We start from the raw sequence: 15,209 nt of genomic DNA on the forward strand, positions 1-15,209 counted from the left end.
CAGCAGCGGGACTGTAATCGTTGACGGCCGCGGACCGAAGGCCTCCTCCTGGTCGCGGGCGAGAAGCACCGTGAAGATCTCGTCCTCTGTCCGGTCCTCTGCCGTGTCGACGTCGGGGCCTGCGCGCGCGACTGCCGCCAGCTGGGGTCGAATGGTATCGCGGAGGCGCCCCTCCAGTCCGCGGCCAGCTCCCGGAGCCCTCAGGCCATCCAGCGGTGACGATGCTGACTGCGGCGTCGCTGCGCACGAGTCGAGCAGCAGCTGGATGTGGCACGGCGGCGGCGCCGGCGCTGACTCGTCGGGATCAGGCACGCGTATGAAGAGCCGCTTTTTTCGCTGCCGCTCCTCTTGGGCGTAGTTCCGCGGCGCGAGAGAGATGGAGGCCACCGACAACGACATGTGTTCGAAGCTCTTCGTCGGCTGCTTCTGAGAGAGAGCCGCCGCGCCGAAGGTCCGAGAGCCAAACGAGACGCGCTAAAATAAATTTCGCGATATATGGCATACCATGCCCCCCCGCGCACACACAGTTCCGCCGCCGACACTCTCACGCCACACAACTCACGCGCCCCGAGAAGCACACGCGACAAGTTGACAGGAGCACGCGCGCCGCCGCCCTCACCACGCCCACAATCACAGACAGCGTCGCTCAGCTCAATCGCTCCCTCCGGCAGGAGCCATACACTGGCACCACACCGAAGCTACTGCACATCGCACCACACACGCCACCACACCGCCGCACTCCACTCACACGCACAGCCACTCTCGTGCGTGCACACCTAGTCAACATACATGTACAACAAAGAGGGCGAGAGGTACTAGCCCCCAGACGATACTCACGTACAACCAGTACTACGTACGATGGGTCCGAGGGAGATACGCCCATCCCTACGTTCTGCCTCAGCCGGCGTACGTGGCCGGTCAAACTGCTCGCGGGACGATACCCGCCCCAACTCGTCGATAAGGCCCGCGGGGTCGTCGATCACCAGGGCGGAGAGCAGACCCGCCAGATCTGCAAGAGAGCGGCCACTGCCCAAGGACGGCGCTAGCAAGCCGACAGCAAGCGCGGTGGCCTTGGGGCTTCCACGCAATGCGGCGATGACGGGGTGCTTCGCGAGCACCTTCGTGAGGGAGAGGTAGCCCCACACGAGGTGCCGGTCGGAGGTCTCTGGCGGCGGCTGCTCGAAGTGAAGGAGCGACTTTTCCGAGGAGAGCTCGGAGCGGAGAGCCGCCGCAGCTTCAGCATCTTGTACCGCCCACTGCACACGGAGCGGCAGGGAGCCATCTGTGGCACCCGCGTCATGGAGCACCGTAAACCGCTCCAGCGGTGAGCCGGTCCGGCCGAGACGCCGCAGCAAGGAGACGATCTCCGCCTTGAGCGCCGCGGGCTCGTCGCACCCGAGCTCAGATCGTGTGATCGCGCGCGGAGATAGCTCCTGCAATGCGGGCAGGCGGGCGGGCGGCGTGGAGTGCAGGCGTAGGGGGATGGGCTGGTCCGCTAGCAGAGAGGCGCGTGGACGTGTGCGACTGCGTCGGGCCGCACCTTGAAGAGCCGCGCCACGTCCCCGTCGGGCATTGCCATCAGCCCGAGCTCGAGCCGCGCGACACCGGGGAGAGCGAGGGAGTGGGTGCCCGAGAGCAGCACCCGCAGGTCGGGCGCGCGCTCTAGCAGGCTTCCGAGGGCGCGCACCCACAGCGCGCTCGACAGCACCGTGCTGTCGCAAGGCATCGTCCACTCGTCAATGATCAGCAGACACGCCCCACGGTGCCGCAGCAGCGCAAAGGGCAGCTCGTCATTGCTCGATCCAGTCGGCTCGTCCTCCTCGCCCGCTCGCCCACTGCCGCGATTAGCCTCGGCCACAGCCGCCACGATGAGGCGGCTCAGCGCTGCGATAGAGGTGGCACCGGCGGCAGAAACGTAGAGGATGCCGCCGGCGAAGGTGCCACGCTCGAGCACGTAGTGCGCCGCGGCGAGGGTAAGGGAGGTCTTCCCCGTGCCAGCCTCGCCAATCAGGTGGAGTAGCCGCTTCTGGCTGCCGCACGCGGCGGCGACAAGGCGCTGCCACTCGACCTGCCGGCCGATGAATTGGAGCGGCCGAAAGGCGGGAAGGTTGTGAGCGCAGCGCGGCGGCGACACCCACTTGAGCTGCCCCGGTGGCAAGTTGCGGAGTAGCACCTCGGAGTGGTCCCCATCGACAGGCAGCAGCATGAACTTGTGCGCCTCCTCACCCGGCCGCACGATGTGAGGCTGGTTGGCGACGGCCTGCTTGCCGATGGTGAAGGCCTGCTTCACGCTCCTCCCCATGAAGAGCGCGTGGTAGAACTGCTCAGCGAAGAGGCAGGCCGCCTTGTCCTGCAGCTGCTCCTGTCTTCTCACCGCCACGACGTGTGGCACTCCGGCGGCCGCGAACGCCTCCCCGTACGGGCCACCATGGCAGGCGGAGACGAAGGCGAGGTCGAGCGGCGGCCGCTCGTCCCCCTCGGCGCCCGCCCAGATGAGCGCGAGCAGGTTGCTCACCTCGAGGGCGTGCGTGCCGCCCTCGCCATCCTCGAAGGCAAGACGAGACTGCTGCCTGCCCGACTGATCCAGGTACGAGAAGCCGTGCCCAGAGCAATGAAGTATACGGCAGCCGGCCGTGAGCACGTCGCGCAGTCGCCTCGTGGTGCAGAAGTCACTCGTCGCGTGGGCCTGCTTCCCAGAGCTCTTCAGCGCTGAGAAGACGGCGTCGCGCTCTGCCTTCATATCCAACTGCTCCACTGGCCTCCCATTGTGTACCAGTGGCGCCGCCTGCAATAGAGCCAGCCTTGGCGGTTCTGACCAGGCTGCCGCGGGCGGGTTGTCGTGAGCTGCTCTGCGGGAGGACGACGTGGTGGAGGGCACCGCCCCGTCCAAACCTGCACCGCCGGCGGCCACTCGTGCAGCGTGAGGGATGGGCAAACACAAAGGCGGCGACACCGCGACCTGAGCCTGTTGCGTGCCATGATTGGGAGTTGGCTTCTTCAGCGCCTGGTTGATGACGGGGTGTCTCGCCATTGCCAAAAGGTGAGATCGATGCGCACCGGTGCCCATATTGGCGGGCTTTGCTCCGGAGTTGCGATCGCCGCCGTCGCCGCCGTCGCTGGTAGCGCTGGTGATGGCACTGCTGCTGCTGCTGCTACTGCTGCCACTGCTGCTGCCGCGAGCCCATCTCGGCTCGTCCATACACCGAGCACATGCGCTGTTGCCTGCCCTTTGCAAGTCTGGATCATCCTGTCCTGACGTGGTTGCCTGCTGCATTGCGCACCCAGCGCTTGTTCCGACACGCCGATGGGGCAAGCGACTGTTCGCGCGTTGGTCAGAGCACGCAAGCCGAAGTCTGGACGACCGAGGTGTTCGAAGCGTTTGCGGAACAGAGAACTTCCGGCTTTGACGTACTTTGACGTGGGACGCCCGCCGGTCGGATGTCATGCGCCGCGAATTCTCCTCATTGTCGTTGCTTTCGACAACCTTCGTGGCTCTATCCCACTCGTGGTGTCTCTCCTTTCACAGCTCTACATCAGGCGACAGCGTAACTGACCGCTCGCTGGTAGATAGATAGATAGAGCAGAGCTCCGCACCAGCCAGCGCTCCAGAGCGCTCTATCCACATCTCTACTAGTACACTCCACAGCGCTCTACACTCTATCTACATGACTACATCTTCTACACCCTTGCCCGCCAAAGAAAGCCAATTCCGGACTTGGGCCCTGCGGGCGGCCTTCCTTCGACCTTCCTTCTTTCTCTCGACCGAGCGAGGTCTCGAGATATACACAAGCGGCCAATCTACACCCTTCCTCAGACCCCTTGACAATAAATGGTTAGATAGATTGATCTCTTCCTCCCTCCCTTGCTGACGCGCGCCTGTCTCGCGCACACCTGTCTCGCGCACCGACCGCCACGCTACCACCCCACCTTTAATAGGTTGAGCCGCGGCCATGGCTGACGCCGCCGAGCTAGCCTTCCAGCGCCTGGTCGCTGCCAACCCGCAGGCAGTCGTGGTCGGCAATGGAACGAGTGAGCACGGGTCGAGTGAGCAGCAAGACGCTGATGCCGCCGAGCTAGCCTTCCAGCGGCTGGTCGCTGCGAATCCCGATGCAGTTGTGGTTAGTGTGCTAGGGGCGAGCTCCGATCCGGCAGCGGTTGAGGAGACGCTTGCGCGACGCGTTGTCAACGACGCTGCGGTCTCGACTTGGCTGGAGTCAAAGCCGGAGATGGTCGGCGCGCCGCTCCCCGCGCTGACCCCGTCAGGGTGGCTGTCGAACTCGTCCACTGTGCAGGCGCTGAGGGCAGGGCAGCTCTTGCGCCTCGAGCAGGCTTTCGACGATGCGTGCGCGCGCTCCGTGCACACGGCGCTCGGCGGGCTGCCGGAAGAGGCGTGGTCGCACCACGCGAGCAGGCAGCCGGGCTTCCAGTACGCGCACTCCAACATCTACTGCTCGGATGCGTCCCGCTTGGCCTCCGCGTGCCCCGCCTACGCCACGGCGTGCCGCTGGTTCGAGAGGGAGGGCCTCACCTGGTTCGAGGCGGCCTTCGGCTGCCGAGGCCGAGTGGTGGTGAGCGCATCTTGGTACCGCGAGGGCGACTACTCCACGCCGCACTGCGACCTCGGCGACCTGCGGCGGGTCGCTTTTGTGTGGCACCTGACGGGCGAGTGGGACGAGCGGAGCGGAGGCGACCTCGTGTGGTGCTCCCCCCACCGCCGCTTTGCACCCAGCTTCAACACGCTCTTCCTCTTCCCGGTCCACGGCGCGAGCCACCACTTTGTGCAGCCCGTCGCGGCGGGCACCCCGCGCGCGCACCGACGCCTCGCCATCAACGGCTGGTTCTGCTGCGAGGACGAAGCGTGGGAGGCGGCGGTGGGGAGCGCCGGGCTGAGCGAGGCGGCCGTGCAGATGTTGCACACGTGGACGCAATAAGATTTTCACAGATATAAGGTGTTGATAACAAACAAGAGGGTTCACACAGAAACTGGCGCCAGATCAGGTGTGTATTGCTTTTTGCTTGGGGGTTGGGGCGGCCCTCATGATGAAGTCTCTGCAAAAACCTGGCCGGCCCGGCCTGCCCTGCCCCTACCTAGCTACCTACCTACCTCTACCTTATACGAAACTAAAGAAATCACCGGATCGGTGAAGGTGGGGTACTATACCAACTAAACTCTAAAGTGATGGCTGGTGATACTCTTCTGCAACTCCATAGTCCTTCCTGTGACATGGCAGGCCACTCTCAAGCCCTACAAGCACCAGATCACCTCACTTGTCCACTTGGGATCTCCGCGGAAAATTTCTTTTTCTGCTGTGAAAATTCCAGCGTGAAGAGAGGGAAAACCCCGACGGGAGGGCCCAGACCTACCCTACCTACCCCGCGTCATGAGGGCCGCCCCAAGCAAAAAGAATACACACCTCGCTAGGTGTGACTCTACAGTCCCTGAGTCTGGGCTGGGCACCTCAGCTTGGGCAGAGGTCCTCGGGGTGGGGAGAGAGGGAGCTCCCCTGTTCAGGCCCCCCCGACGCCAGCCGGCTTACGCGACTAATTCACGCCCTAACGGTGTGGCCTTAGGTTGCCAAGCTCTGGTATCCAGTGCTCCAGTGCTCCAGTGAACTGCCATTGGCTCCGGCTCCTCCGAGAGATGCGCAAGAGGCTGCTCCTTCTCCGCCACGGACAAGCGCTGCACAACCCGCGTGCCGAGGCTCGCCGCGCCGCGGGTTGCTCCTTTGACGAGTTCCTCCACACGATGAAGGAGGACGACGCCCTGGACGCCGATCTGACTCCTCTCGGCCGCCAACAGGCAGCCGCTGCCTGCAATAGCGTGGACGGCGGCGCGGCATCGCTAGGTATTGAGCTAATTGTCGCGTCGAGTCTCTCTCGCGCCATCGAGACGGCTGCCCTCGCCTTCCCCGAGGCAGCGGCGGCCGGGCGCGACCGCTTTATCAGCCTCGACTGCCTTTGCGAGCGCTCTGGCTGGCTGCTCAACGCGAAACGCCGGCCACGGGATGAGCTAGTCAGTCGCTTTCCAGCCGTTGGCTTTGATCTCTTGACGGAGACTGACGAGTGCTGGACCGAGGAGCTCGAGGAGGAGGCCGCGTGCGCGCAGAGGGGCTACGAGGCTCTGCTGTGGGTCGCGCGGCGGCCGGAATCGACGATTGCCGTCGTCGCCCACGGCGGTATCTTCCACTACCTGCTGAGCCAGCACTCGAAAGTCTCGGCCGACGCGCCGACCGCGGCGCGCTTTGGCAACGCGGAGCTCCGTGCGTGCACCCTCTGCTGGAAGGACGAGGCGGCGGGCACTCTGCGGCTCGAGGCGGATGAGAGTGTCCAGCCCTCTGCCATGAGTGGGGTGTAGCGGGAGCACCCCAGGTGTGCGGTATCGGGCCCGCTGGGGCGCGGAAATCAGCGATACGTCACCGGCCAGGCTCGCAAGTCGTGGCATGTGCGCCGCGTGCGCGGTGTCCGAGCAATGTACGCGTACCAAATTAGTGTGATGAAATACCGTAAAGCGGTATGTGAGAAAGAAAACGAGGAGACGCGCAGCGTGACATATCTCAAGTCACAACGCATCACGACGTGTGCGAGCCGTGCGGAGGGGTACAAACTACAAAGCGCAAGCGGGTAACAGGCGCACGGCTCGTTGTGCGAGTATATGGGACACGATGTCTCAAATATGAGAGGTTTTGACTCCTACCGGCTCCTGACGCTATTCCTGGCAGCTCTAATGACCAGGATCAGTAGTGCTATGATAGAGGGTGCCCATACTAGCGCAGGAGCTGCCACACTCGCCCGGACCGGCTCCCTCTGGGGCCGGTTCCGCAGCCCGTGAGAGCCGACAGCGGGGCCGTGCCGCGGGTGCCTACTGCCGAGTGCCACAAACACTGCGCCGTCCCGCCATCACCTACAGGCTGTCTTGTGTGATGGTTGGGATGTCCAAACGCCACCATCTTGGCTCTTGCGACCTCAAACCCGCGAGCTGTATGGGTGGTCCTGACGTCGACAGACGCCCGATGACCACGGTGAAGCTGAGCCGTAACGAGTCGACAAGTCTCGTCTGAGCCCGTGGCGGTCGCCGGCTGAGTCGCTGTGCACGGGCCGGTACCTCAGGCGTCACCTCCGTAGCCTCAGGTCTCACACTCCATCACCGCCGCCGGGACGCCGTCGGTGGCACGCTCGGCGGCGACTTTGTTGCAGCCCCACAGCGAGCGCGGCGTCGAGCCCATTCGGTCTGGTCGGTTCGCGGCACTCCCTGGGTGCCAGGGAGTGCCGCGGACACGCGAGCGGTGCTTCCTGGCAGCGCGCGCCAGCTGTGGGGCTGCAACAAACTCGAGACACGCTTTTTGGGACATTTTCGACGCTTTTGTCCCATATACTCGCACAACATGCCGCACAGTCTGACCACAGTGGGCGTCAGTGCACAGTGGCCACAGCGGGCGGGGCCGCGCGCGCGCCCCGCCGGGCGCCGCCTCCCCCCGCGCGCCCGCCTCGAGGCACGAGGGGCGCCCGCGCGCTCGAGCGCGTCGACCGGTCTCGAGGACACTCGTACCACGTACCTACGCGAGGGCCGCAGGGCCGCCGGGCACAAATTGACCACAAAGGTGGATGGGAAGGACAAATCACAAGATCAAGAAGCCAGCTTCGGCTGAGGGCTGACAAGTGACAAGCTGCCGAGCCCAAATCACTGTGATAGTCGTGATTTCTTGTTGGTAATAACAAAAATCTCTCCCATGAAGCATGATGCATGAATCGCAATCACAGCCGCCGGCGCCTGACATCAATGTCACTCGCCACAGTACATATCGTCTATCCCACCCCGGTGATCCATTGCGTCCGCACCTCTCTCACGCCTGTGCAACTTCCGCGACACGTCCAATCGCTAGCACGATTCGCGGACGCCCGCATCATACGCACAGGCGCAGCGTCGGGTCCACCATGTGGCTCCATCTCCCTGCTCCGTCCCGCCAGCCTCTATGCGCCAGCCTGTCGATCTGGCAGCGGGACAGGAGCGTCCGCGTCCGAGAGTCGGCGCTGCGCCGCCTTCGGGAAATAAGTAGACCAGAGCTCGTTCAGCTGCGCCTCGTCCATCGGCGCCAGCTTCACGACCTTGAACGGGGCGCTGCCACCGTTCTTAAAGATCTGGAGCTCGGGCTGGTGGTGAAAAATCCACTTGTACTCGACTCCGCTGAACATCTCCGCGCCCGGCCTTCGCCCTTTGAAGTTCTTGGCGCAAGGGCGGGGAAGAAACATACAGACGAATCTCTTCACCTTCGGGAGCGCGTTGAGGGATCATCGATCGCACGAGACCACTGTTCCCGTGTACGTGTCCGACGGCGCTGCGGTCGTTGTGGCGACGAGCGCGGCGAGAACGAGGACGCGCGTGTGCATGTGCGTGGATGTGTGGTGACGGCCTCAGGGCGGGGAGAAGACCGGCTTGGCGGTAGCGGGCTCGGCGCGCCCTAGTTGGCGGAGAGAAAACCGTGGGGGGAATTTTGGAATTTTGCCTGACTGCGGTGGGGGGGACTGTAGGACCACTCTCTGCGATCGCGTCGGCTGTGTCACATCGTGCTGCACACCACGCACCACAGGAGATCATCGCGCCCACCGTCTACTTTCGGTGCACTGGTCGCGACCGGCTCGTCCGCGGCGGCGGCGGAGGCGTCCTCGGCCTGGGCCGCGAGCTCGCGCGCGCGGCAGAGGGCGGCCTCCTCTGCGGTGGCGAAGCGGCCGAGGAGGATCTCGAGTCCGTCGCGTCTCAGACGGGCGCGGAAGGGCAGCCGCAAACAAGAGGCGCGGTAGACGCCCAGGAAGCGCGTGCCAGAGTCGGACATCAGCAGCTCCAGCCCCTCCTCCGCCGCCGCCTCCAGCGCAGCAGCAGCTGTCATCGGCGGCAGCGCTTGCGCCTCGGCGCGCTTGGCCTCCGCCGCCGCCCGGCCCTCGGGCGAGCGGGCGTAGCAGAGCGCGGCCGCCTCCGCCGACCAGAAGTAGCCGAGGTTCACGTCCTTGCGGCCGCGCCACACCCGTGCCATGAAAGGCAGCTTGCAGGCCTGTGGCGTTTGGAAGACGCCCACAAAGCCCGAGCCGCCCGTCTGCAGCCAACCTCTCCTCGGCGGCCGTCGCTATGGCCTGGGCGCTCGTCATGTCCTGCTCCTCCCGCAGCGCCACCGCCTTGGCGAGCTTGCATATTCCAGCCCCTCGGGCGAGGTTGCGTAGCAGTACGCTGCCTCCACCTTCGACTCAAAGCGGCCGATGACAGTCTTGACGTTAGCGCGGGAGACCGTGGTAACGTAGCGCCGCGTAGGGTCCTTGTTGGCCTCGTAGTGGACGCACTTGCACTCGGTGTCGGCCCTGATGAGTTTGACGGAGGAGGGCTGCGGCTTCAGCATAAATAAATAAATTAAAAACGGACACCTCTCGACTGTGAGATGGGTAAAAAGGAACAGGCCCCCGCCCTTGCGATCTTTGTGCAGGGTTCTTTGTGGGTGTGGTCGGCGACTAGCCGGGGTCGTCCTCCCGATGGGGGACTAGCACTAGCCGTCTTCCACATGGTCCCTCGGGTCCCTGCTGCTCCTAATCTCTTCGTACATCCTCCTGCTGATCTCCGCAAAGTCCTGCTCCCTCCCTCGGTCCCTCGTCTCGCCCTGCGCGTCTGCTCCGCCTCACCGTCTTCTGCCCTGCGTCGTCTGGCGACGGGTCCTCCATAGTCGGTCGAGGTCGCCGCCCTCCTCGTGCCTCTTCCCAACGTTCCCGGCTTCAGCATGATATGTCACGCTGTGCTCATTTCTTGTTTCTACAAAATTGCCGCGTAAACTTATCGGAACATTTCTTTTGTGTGGGGGTGGGAGAGGGGCGCACGGAAAAGCTCACAGTGCGTGAGCATCCGTCACATCTACCGTCACCCTTGCAACACTTTTCCCGGGATGGGGGGCGCGCGGGGGCGGCGCCGGCGGGTGTGAGAGAGATTTTAGAAAACCAACAAGAAATCACGACTCTCACAGTGATTTGGGCTCGGCAGCTTGTCAGCCCTCAGCCGAAGCTGGGGCCGGTCCCGTAGCTGAGAGAGCCCGCGCCGATGAGTTCGACGCGGTCGGGGGGGCCTGCGGAGAGGCCAGCGAGGTGGCGATCGCGTACTTCATGGCGCCCTCAAAGTGGGGCTGGCTGACTCGCCAGAGGTCGATACTCTGGACGACCCATAGGATGCCACGAATGCCTGGAGGAGAGGGAGGCGAGGCCAGAGGCAGGCTCAGCTGCTCTCGGGTGATCTCACTTTGGTGGCTGAAGCGGGTCCTGTCACATTCGCGTTCCGAGTCGTGGGGGTAGAAGAATTCGAGGTAGAATCGAGTCAGCACTTCCTTGTAGTACAGCGGACCGCCAGGCTCGCCGGCAGCATCCGCAGGGAGGCAGCATATGAGGCACCAGTCTTCTGAAGAGCTCAACACGGCTGCGGCCGCGATGGTAGAGTCGGCCGCGGTTCCTCTCTCTCTCGGGTGTGCGGGATGTCTGTGGGCCCGAGCGCGATGCGTCATGTGTGTGTCCGCCTTGCGTTTGTTTCAACACACACATCGAAGGCTAGCTCGAAAAGAAATCGCCGGAGGACTGCCGCCATGTTGCCTGGAAGAGCCCTCCTCTTGTCCGTGGCGCGTGCCCGCGTGGGCCGTGCCCGTGGCGGCTGGGGCTGCTGTCCGTCAGCTCTCGAGGCGCTCCTCGCCCCTCTCCCCGCCGCCGCGCGTGTGCGCGCACCCAATGATGGTGGTCACGTTGTGGCCACCATCACGCCCTGGCAACTGACGTGAGGGCGAGGGTCTCTGCCATTTTGCATGTGCATGCACGCGTAAAGCGCCGTAAAGCCGTATATCTCTCTGCGGACTGCGGTCTGCGCCCCCCCCTCCCTCAGCCTCGCACATCTCGGTTTCCTGCGATCTTTCTTTTCAATCACGGCAAACACGCCTCGCCGTTGGGCCGTTCCTCATCTCGTTTAAATCATCTCGCACCTGATCCGGATGGGCGGCACGCCGCGGAAAGGTGCCGCGCAGACGCGCTGCGCCGCAAGACACCGGGGCCTGCCCCTCGGCTCACGCGTGGGAGGTGCCGCCCTGCCGCCTCGCGTCCCAAGCTCGTCGAGGAGCCCGCCGGCCACCCGCGCGCGGCAGAGCCTGCCTCTCGGCCACCCCCGCGCGCCCCTTGGCGGGTGGCCGCCGCCCGCGGTGCGCCCCTCAGGCGGGCTTCTGCACGACGCCGACTCCGGCGGCGCGCAGGCAGCGGTCGTGCATCACGTAGCCGGGCGAGGCGACGTGCATCACGGTGCCTGGCTCCTTGGTCGGGTCTGGCGCCTCGAACATGGCGTTGTGGAAGTTCGGGTCGAACTTCTCTCCGAGCGGCTCAATCTTGGTGAGGCCGTGCTTTGAGAAGACCTGCGGTGGAGGAGGCGGGCGGCTCGCCGGGCAGGGAGGAGGAGGACGAGGAGGAGGTGGGGGGAGGGGAGGGTGCGGGGCGAGCGGCGAGGGCGTGAGCGGCGTCCGCGGGTCGCGGCAGGCTGCCGGGGAGCGCGTGGGTGCACGCGTGCGGTGTCTCGCCTTGTGCAGGACCGTGTCGACGAGGACGACTCCCTCGTACAGGTTCTTCAGCACGGGCGCCTCCTCCGAGTCGCGCAGCTCGGCGGGCACCGCATCGGCGGCGCGCCCGAGGTTGTCGGCCACGTCAAGAAGGTCCTTGGCGAAGCCGCCCACCGAGAACTTGCTCGCGTTCTCCACGTCGATCGCCGCTCGCCGCCGCGCATTATCCGCCTCAGCGAGCGCGCGCAGCACCTGGTCGTGCTTCGCTTTGAGCTGCTCGTCGAGCTCGCTCAGCTGCGCCTCGAGCTCCGCGACCCGCGCGGCGTCGCCGTCGGTGCCCTCCGACGTCCCCGGCGCAGCCTCCGCCTCTGCCGCATCCGCAGCGGGCTCGGCCGCGGCCTCCGGCTTGGCCTCGGCCTTGGCGCACAAGGTGCGTGCCCACCCCCCAGCGGCGCCGCGGTGCCGCGCGAGCATCAAGGCCTCCGCCGACTGCGAGGGCAGGGGCAGGCGACGCGCCAGCAGGACCCTTCGTAGCGGCAGCATGCTCTAGTCCCCTCGTCGTCGCACTTCCTGCTCAGTTCCAAGAAATCACCGCCCACTGCGGGACGCGGAAACGAAAGGTGTGCAGACCCCAGTTCCAGCGGACGCAGCGAGCGTCGGGACTCCGTCCCAGCAGACGAAGTCTTCCTCGTGGGCTCCACGGCCCGGATCGCGAGCTCGATCGATACGCGACGCGCTCGGCCTCCGCTGGCGGCTGCCGCAAGAGCGGCTGGCTCACGGCAGCGTCTCGCCGGTTGCCGGATAGGAGAGTACAGAACGTCTGGAGTGTAACTGTGTACGTGAGATCGGTTTTGATAACAAGCACGGTCGATCCGTCAAAGCGATACACTCGTTCCTATCTCGCTGGGGGGCTGGCACGGAGCTCTGTGCCGACAAACAGGAAGAGCCGAGCGGCAAGAAGGGCTCGATGGGGAGCGAGAACCGTCAGAAGAGCTTGAGGTGTAACCTGAAGTCCGTCGTGACGCTCTTGTTTCCCCCCAGGTTTGACCGCGCAGCTTCCAAAACTCGACGATATCTTCCGGAAAGACTGAACCTCCCGCAGAGCGGCAGCATGAGAGGCGCAGAGAGGCTGCGAGTGCTCGACGAGTCTTGCGAGCTGCGCGTTCAAACCGGGGGGGAACCGACTGCATCAGGGTGGACTTCCGAAACCTCCGTGAGCACGTTTGACGGTTCTCGCTCCCCATCGAGCCCTTCTTGCCGCTCGGCTCTTCCTGTTTGTCGGCACAGAGCTCCGTGCCAGCCCTCCAGCGAGATAGGAACGAGTGTATCGCTTTGACGGATCGACCGTGCTTGTTATCAAAACCGATCTCACGTACACAGTTACACTCCAGACGTTCTGTACTCTCCTATCCGGCAACCGGCGAGACGCTGCCGTGAGCCAGCCGCTCTTGCGGCAGCCGCCAGCGGAGGCCGAGCGCGTCGCGTGAGTTGAAATCGATGTGGCGAGTCGACCGCCAGTCCGCACGATGGCACTGCGACCGCGGCGGCTGCCGGCGAGGGCAGCAGCGGCGCGCGCGAGGCGGCAGCGTAATCGGGTCCGAAGTCCGGACCCGATTTGGGGTCTACACGCCTTCTCCCCGAGTGGAACCTCCTAGCAGACTAAAAAATAAAAAAGAAAACAAACAACAGGGACAAGGTGTCTTCTCTTCAAAAAAAAACCTCGCGCACGGAATGCTGCTCGCTCGGCCGCTGCCGCTGCTCGTCGCTCTGACCTCGTCGCTGCACGGCAGCCGCATCGCCATGTGTGCGACGGCTGGTGAGGACATGCTGCGGCAGCCGACGTGGGCTGTGATTGGGGACGTGCTCCATCCCAGGAAACCAGCACGTGCGGTTGCTGAGCGCCTGGAAGCCCTTGGCAAGACCGTCGTGCGAGTCAATCCTCGCGTAAAGCCGGGCACCGACCCGCACGGAGTCATCTTTCGAAGCCTCCGCGACGCGGCAGCGAAGAGCGACATCGACGTCGTCGACCTAATCATCAACCCGCGGGATGGGCTCGTGCAAATGGAGCACGCGGCCGCCCTCGGCATCAAATCTGCGTTTGTGCAGCCGGGCGCCGGCTCGGACGAGATCCTCGCCCTGTGTGAGCGGGAGGGCATCGCGGTGCATGAGGGGTGCGTGCTGCGAGAGACATGAAGTAGAAGATATCGTGGTGACCCGTACGGCTTTAAAAAAGCAGAGTGTCTTCCTCTTCCGTCTTGGTATGTCTTGTTTACAATTTCGTGAGTATTGCGTACCTCGCACGCGCGGAAAATGTTTCCGCATCCGCCATCACGAAACAAAGCGGAAACTTTCGCGCGGTACCCTATTGTGGCGGCACTTCTCCTTCTCTGAACTCTGAGCTCGGTGTCGGAGACGGGGTGGACACACTATGTCGGACTAAGCTCGTGCCTCGGCCGCTGCCAGACGAGGGGCTCCGACGAGGACGAGGACCTGAGCGACGTGCGCGTCGAGGACTCTCGCCGCTGCAGCGCAAGCAGGCACTCTTCAAAGCTGGCCTCGGCTCCGCCCTCGTCCGCACCGCCTCCGGCCCCGAAGCCGGCGGGCAGGAGGCGCTCTTCCACTGCGGCGTGCAAGTCCTCTGCGGCGGAGCAGAGGTGGAGGCGCGATCGCAGCTTGCTGGAGAGGAAGGTGCGCACCAGGTTGACGAGGGCGCGCGCGTACCACGGCGCACCGACGATCCAGAGGCCTCGCACCCGGAAGGCGGCCTTGCTGCCGAGCAGCGAGGCGAGCCGCTCGGTGAGCCGAAGCATGTCTGGCCGCAGAGAGGTCGAGATGAGGGCCGACGAGGCGCGCCGCAGGTCGACGACGACGGTGATGCCGCAGAGCTGCGTCCGCGGCTCGAGCGAGAGCGCCTCGATCAGCTTGAGCACGGCGAGGGTGAAGCCTCCGACGCCGAGCCTCCCCCACGCAACGAGGAAGTCGCTCGAGGGCGAGAGGAGCACGACTGCGCTCCCGTCGCGGGCACGACCGGGCACCGTGGCCAGGAGCCTCCTGTCCAGGACGTACCTCACGGAGCTATCCTCGATATGTAGGTCCCAGAAACGGACCGCCGCAACTGCCCCGGGCTTTGCGCCGCCCGTCCGAGCAGGCAGGCCCTCGAGGTAGCGGGAGAGGGAGAGGTTGCCTCGCAGCGCATGGAGTGCCCTCGCGCTGTCGTACTTGCGGGTGCGCAAGAAACGAACCAGCCACAGATCGGGTTGCTCCAGCGCCCTCTGCAAGTCCTCCCAGCCCGCCACCCGCTGCTCCACCAGCGTCGCCAACTCCGACCGCAGCTGCTGCAGACTGCCCGCGCGAAGCTCAGAGGTCTCGCCAAGCTCCTCATATGCGCGGAGCGTGAGCGATGAAGGGACATCGATGCGGCGGCTGTGCCTGCGGCTGCGTGCTGTGCGCTTGCTGTCGAGCATGCAACGCTCAGAGCAAGGCAGTGTCGTGGCGCTGGCCCTCGTCGTCGCCGTCGGGGTTTCTGCATCTCTGCTGCTGCTGCAGCCCATGAGGGAGAAGAGCGGGTAAGGCGGCTCCTTTCGCGGAAAACATGGGAATTTCGGGATTTCTTTTTTCTTTTATATCATTTTTCAGTGACACCACTGCGCCCGCTTCCGG

At 64.7% G+C, this 15,209-nt stretch overlaps 6 protein-coding genes across 6 annotated transcripts in view; 3 read left to right on the forward strand and 3 right to left on the reverse strand.

Moving 5' to 3' along the window:
• Nucleotides 1–744: 744 nt before the first annotated feature.
• EMIHUDRAFT_119797 (hypothetical protein) lies at nt 745–2,740 on the reverse strand (the record flags this gene model as incomplete). Its single annotated transcript, XM_005765987.1, has 3 exons — nt 745–776; nt 911–1,433; nt 1,541–2,740. The coding sequence occupies 3 exons, from the start codon at nt 2,738–2,740 to the stop codon at nt 745–747; spliced, it is 1,755 nt and encodes a 584-aa protein (XP_005766044.1).
• A 1,196-nt stretch (nt 2,741–3,936) lies between these two features.
• Nucleotides 3,937–4,958, forward strand: EMIHUDRAFT_371044 (hypothetical protein). The gene has a single exon (XM_005765988.1). The coding sequence runs from the start codon at nt 3,951–3,953 to the stop codon at nt 4,929–4,931; it is 981 nt and encodes a 326-aa protein (XP_005766045.1). The 5' UTR covers nt 3,937–3,950; the 3' UTR covers nt 4,932–4,958.
• A 683-nt stretch (nt 4,959–5,641) lies between these two features.
• On the forward strand, nt 5,642–6,355 carry EMIHUDRAFT_246783 (hypothetical protein; the record flags this gene model as incomplete). Its single annotated transcript, XM_005765989.1, has 1 exon — nt 5,642–6,355. One exon carries the CDS (start codon nt 5,642–5,644, stop codon nt 6,353–6,355), a length of 714 nt encoding a protein of 237 aa, XP_005766046.1.
• A 4,515-nt stretch (nt 6,356–10,870) lies between these two features.
• EMIHUDRAFT_431117 (co-chaperone GrpE) lies at nt 10,871–12,107 on the reverse strand. Its single transcript, XM_005765990.1, has 2 exons — nt 11,571–12,107; nt 10,871–11,408 (listed from the first exon to the last, which is right to left on the reverse strand). The coding sequence occupies exons 1-2, from the start codon at nt 12,090–12,092 to the stop codon at nt 11,211–11,213; spliced, it is 720 nt and encodes a 239-aa protein (XP_005766047.1). The 5' UTR covers nt 12,093–12,107; the 3' UTR covers nt 10,871–11,210.
• Nucleotides 12,108–13,280: 1,173 nt separating this feature from the next.
• EMIHUDRAFT_246787 (hypothetical protein) lies at nt 13,281–13,742 on the forward strand (the record flags this gene model as incomplete). The annotated part of the gene is made up of 1 exon (XM_005765991.1): nt 13,281–13,742. One exon carries the CDS (start codon nt 13,281–13,283, stop codon nt 13,740–13,742), a length of 462 nt encoding a protein of 153 aa, XP_005766048.1.
• Nucleotides 13,743–13,812: 70 nt separating this feature from the next.
• The window catches only part of EMIHUDRAFT_459528 (hypothetical protein), a 3,294-nt gene continuing 1,897 nt past the window's right edge, over nt 13,813–15,209 (reverse strand). Inside the window, exon 4 of the mRNA XM_005765992.1 lies at nt 13,813–14,978. Coding sequence (XP_005766049.1) covers nt 13,976–14,978 — 1,003 coding nt within the window. The 3' untranslated portion in view covers nt 13,813–13,975. The remainder of the gene's footprint in view (nt 14,979–15,209) is intronic.

Source organism: Emiliania huxleyi (assembly GCF_000372725.1).
Source record: "Emiliania huxleyi CCMP1516 unplaced genomic scaffold EMIHUscaffold_529, whole genome shotgun sequence".
In the NCBI taxonomy this organism is placed as follows: domain Eukaryota; phylum Haptophyta; order Isochrysidales; family Noelaerhabdaceae; genus Emiliania; species Emiliania huxleyi.

What these genes read in the sequence shown, in the direction of transcription:
- EMIHUDRAFT_371044 (XM_005765988.1), top strand. Translation starts at nt 3,951, where the DNA reads ATGGCTGACGCCGCCGAGCTAGCCTTCCAGCGCCTGGTCGCTGCCAAC.
- EMIHUDRAFT_431117 (XM_005765990.1), bottom strand. Translation starts at nt 12,092, where the DNA reads ATGCTGCCGCTACGAAGGGTCCTGCTGGCGCGTCGCCTGCCCCTGCCC. An exon ending in TCGACACGGTCCTGCACAAG is followed by an intron (nt 11,409 to 11,570) that starts GCGAGACACCGC and finishes CCTCCACCGCAG; the next exon opens with GTCTTCTCAAAGCACGGCCT.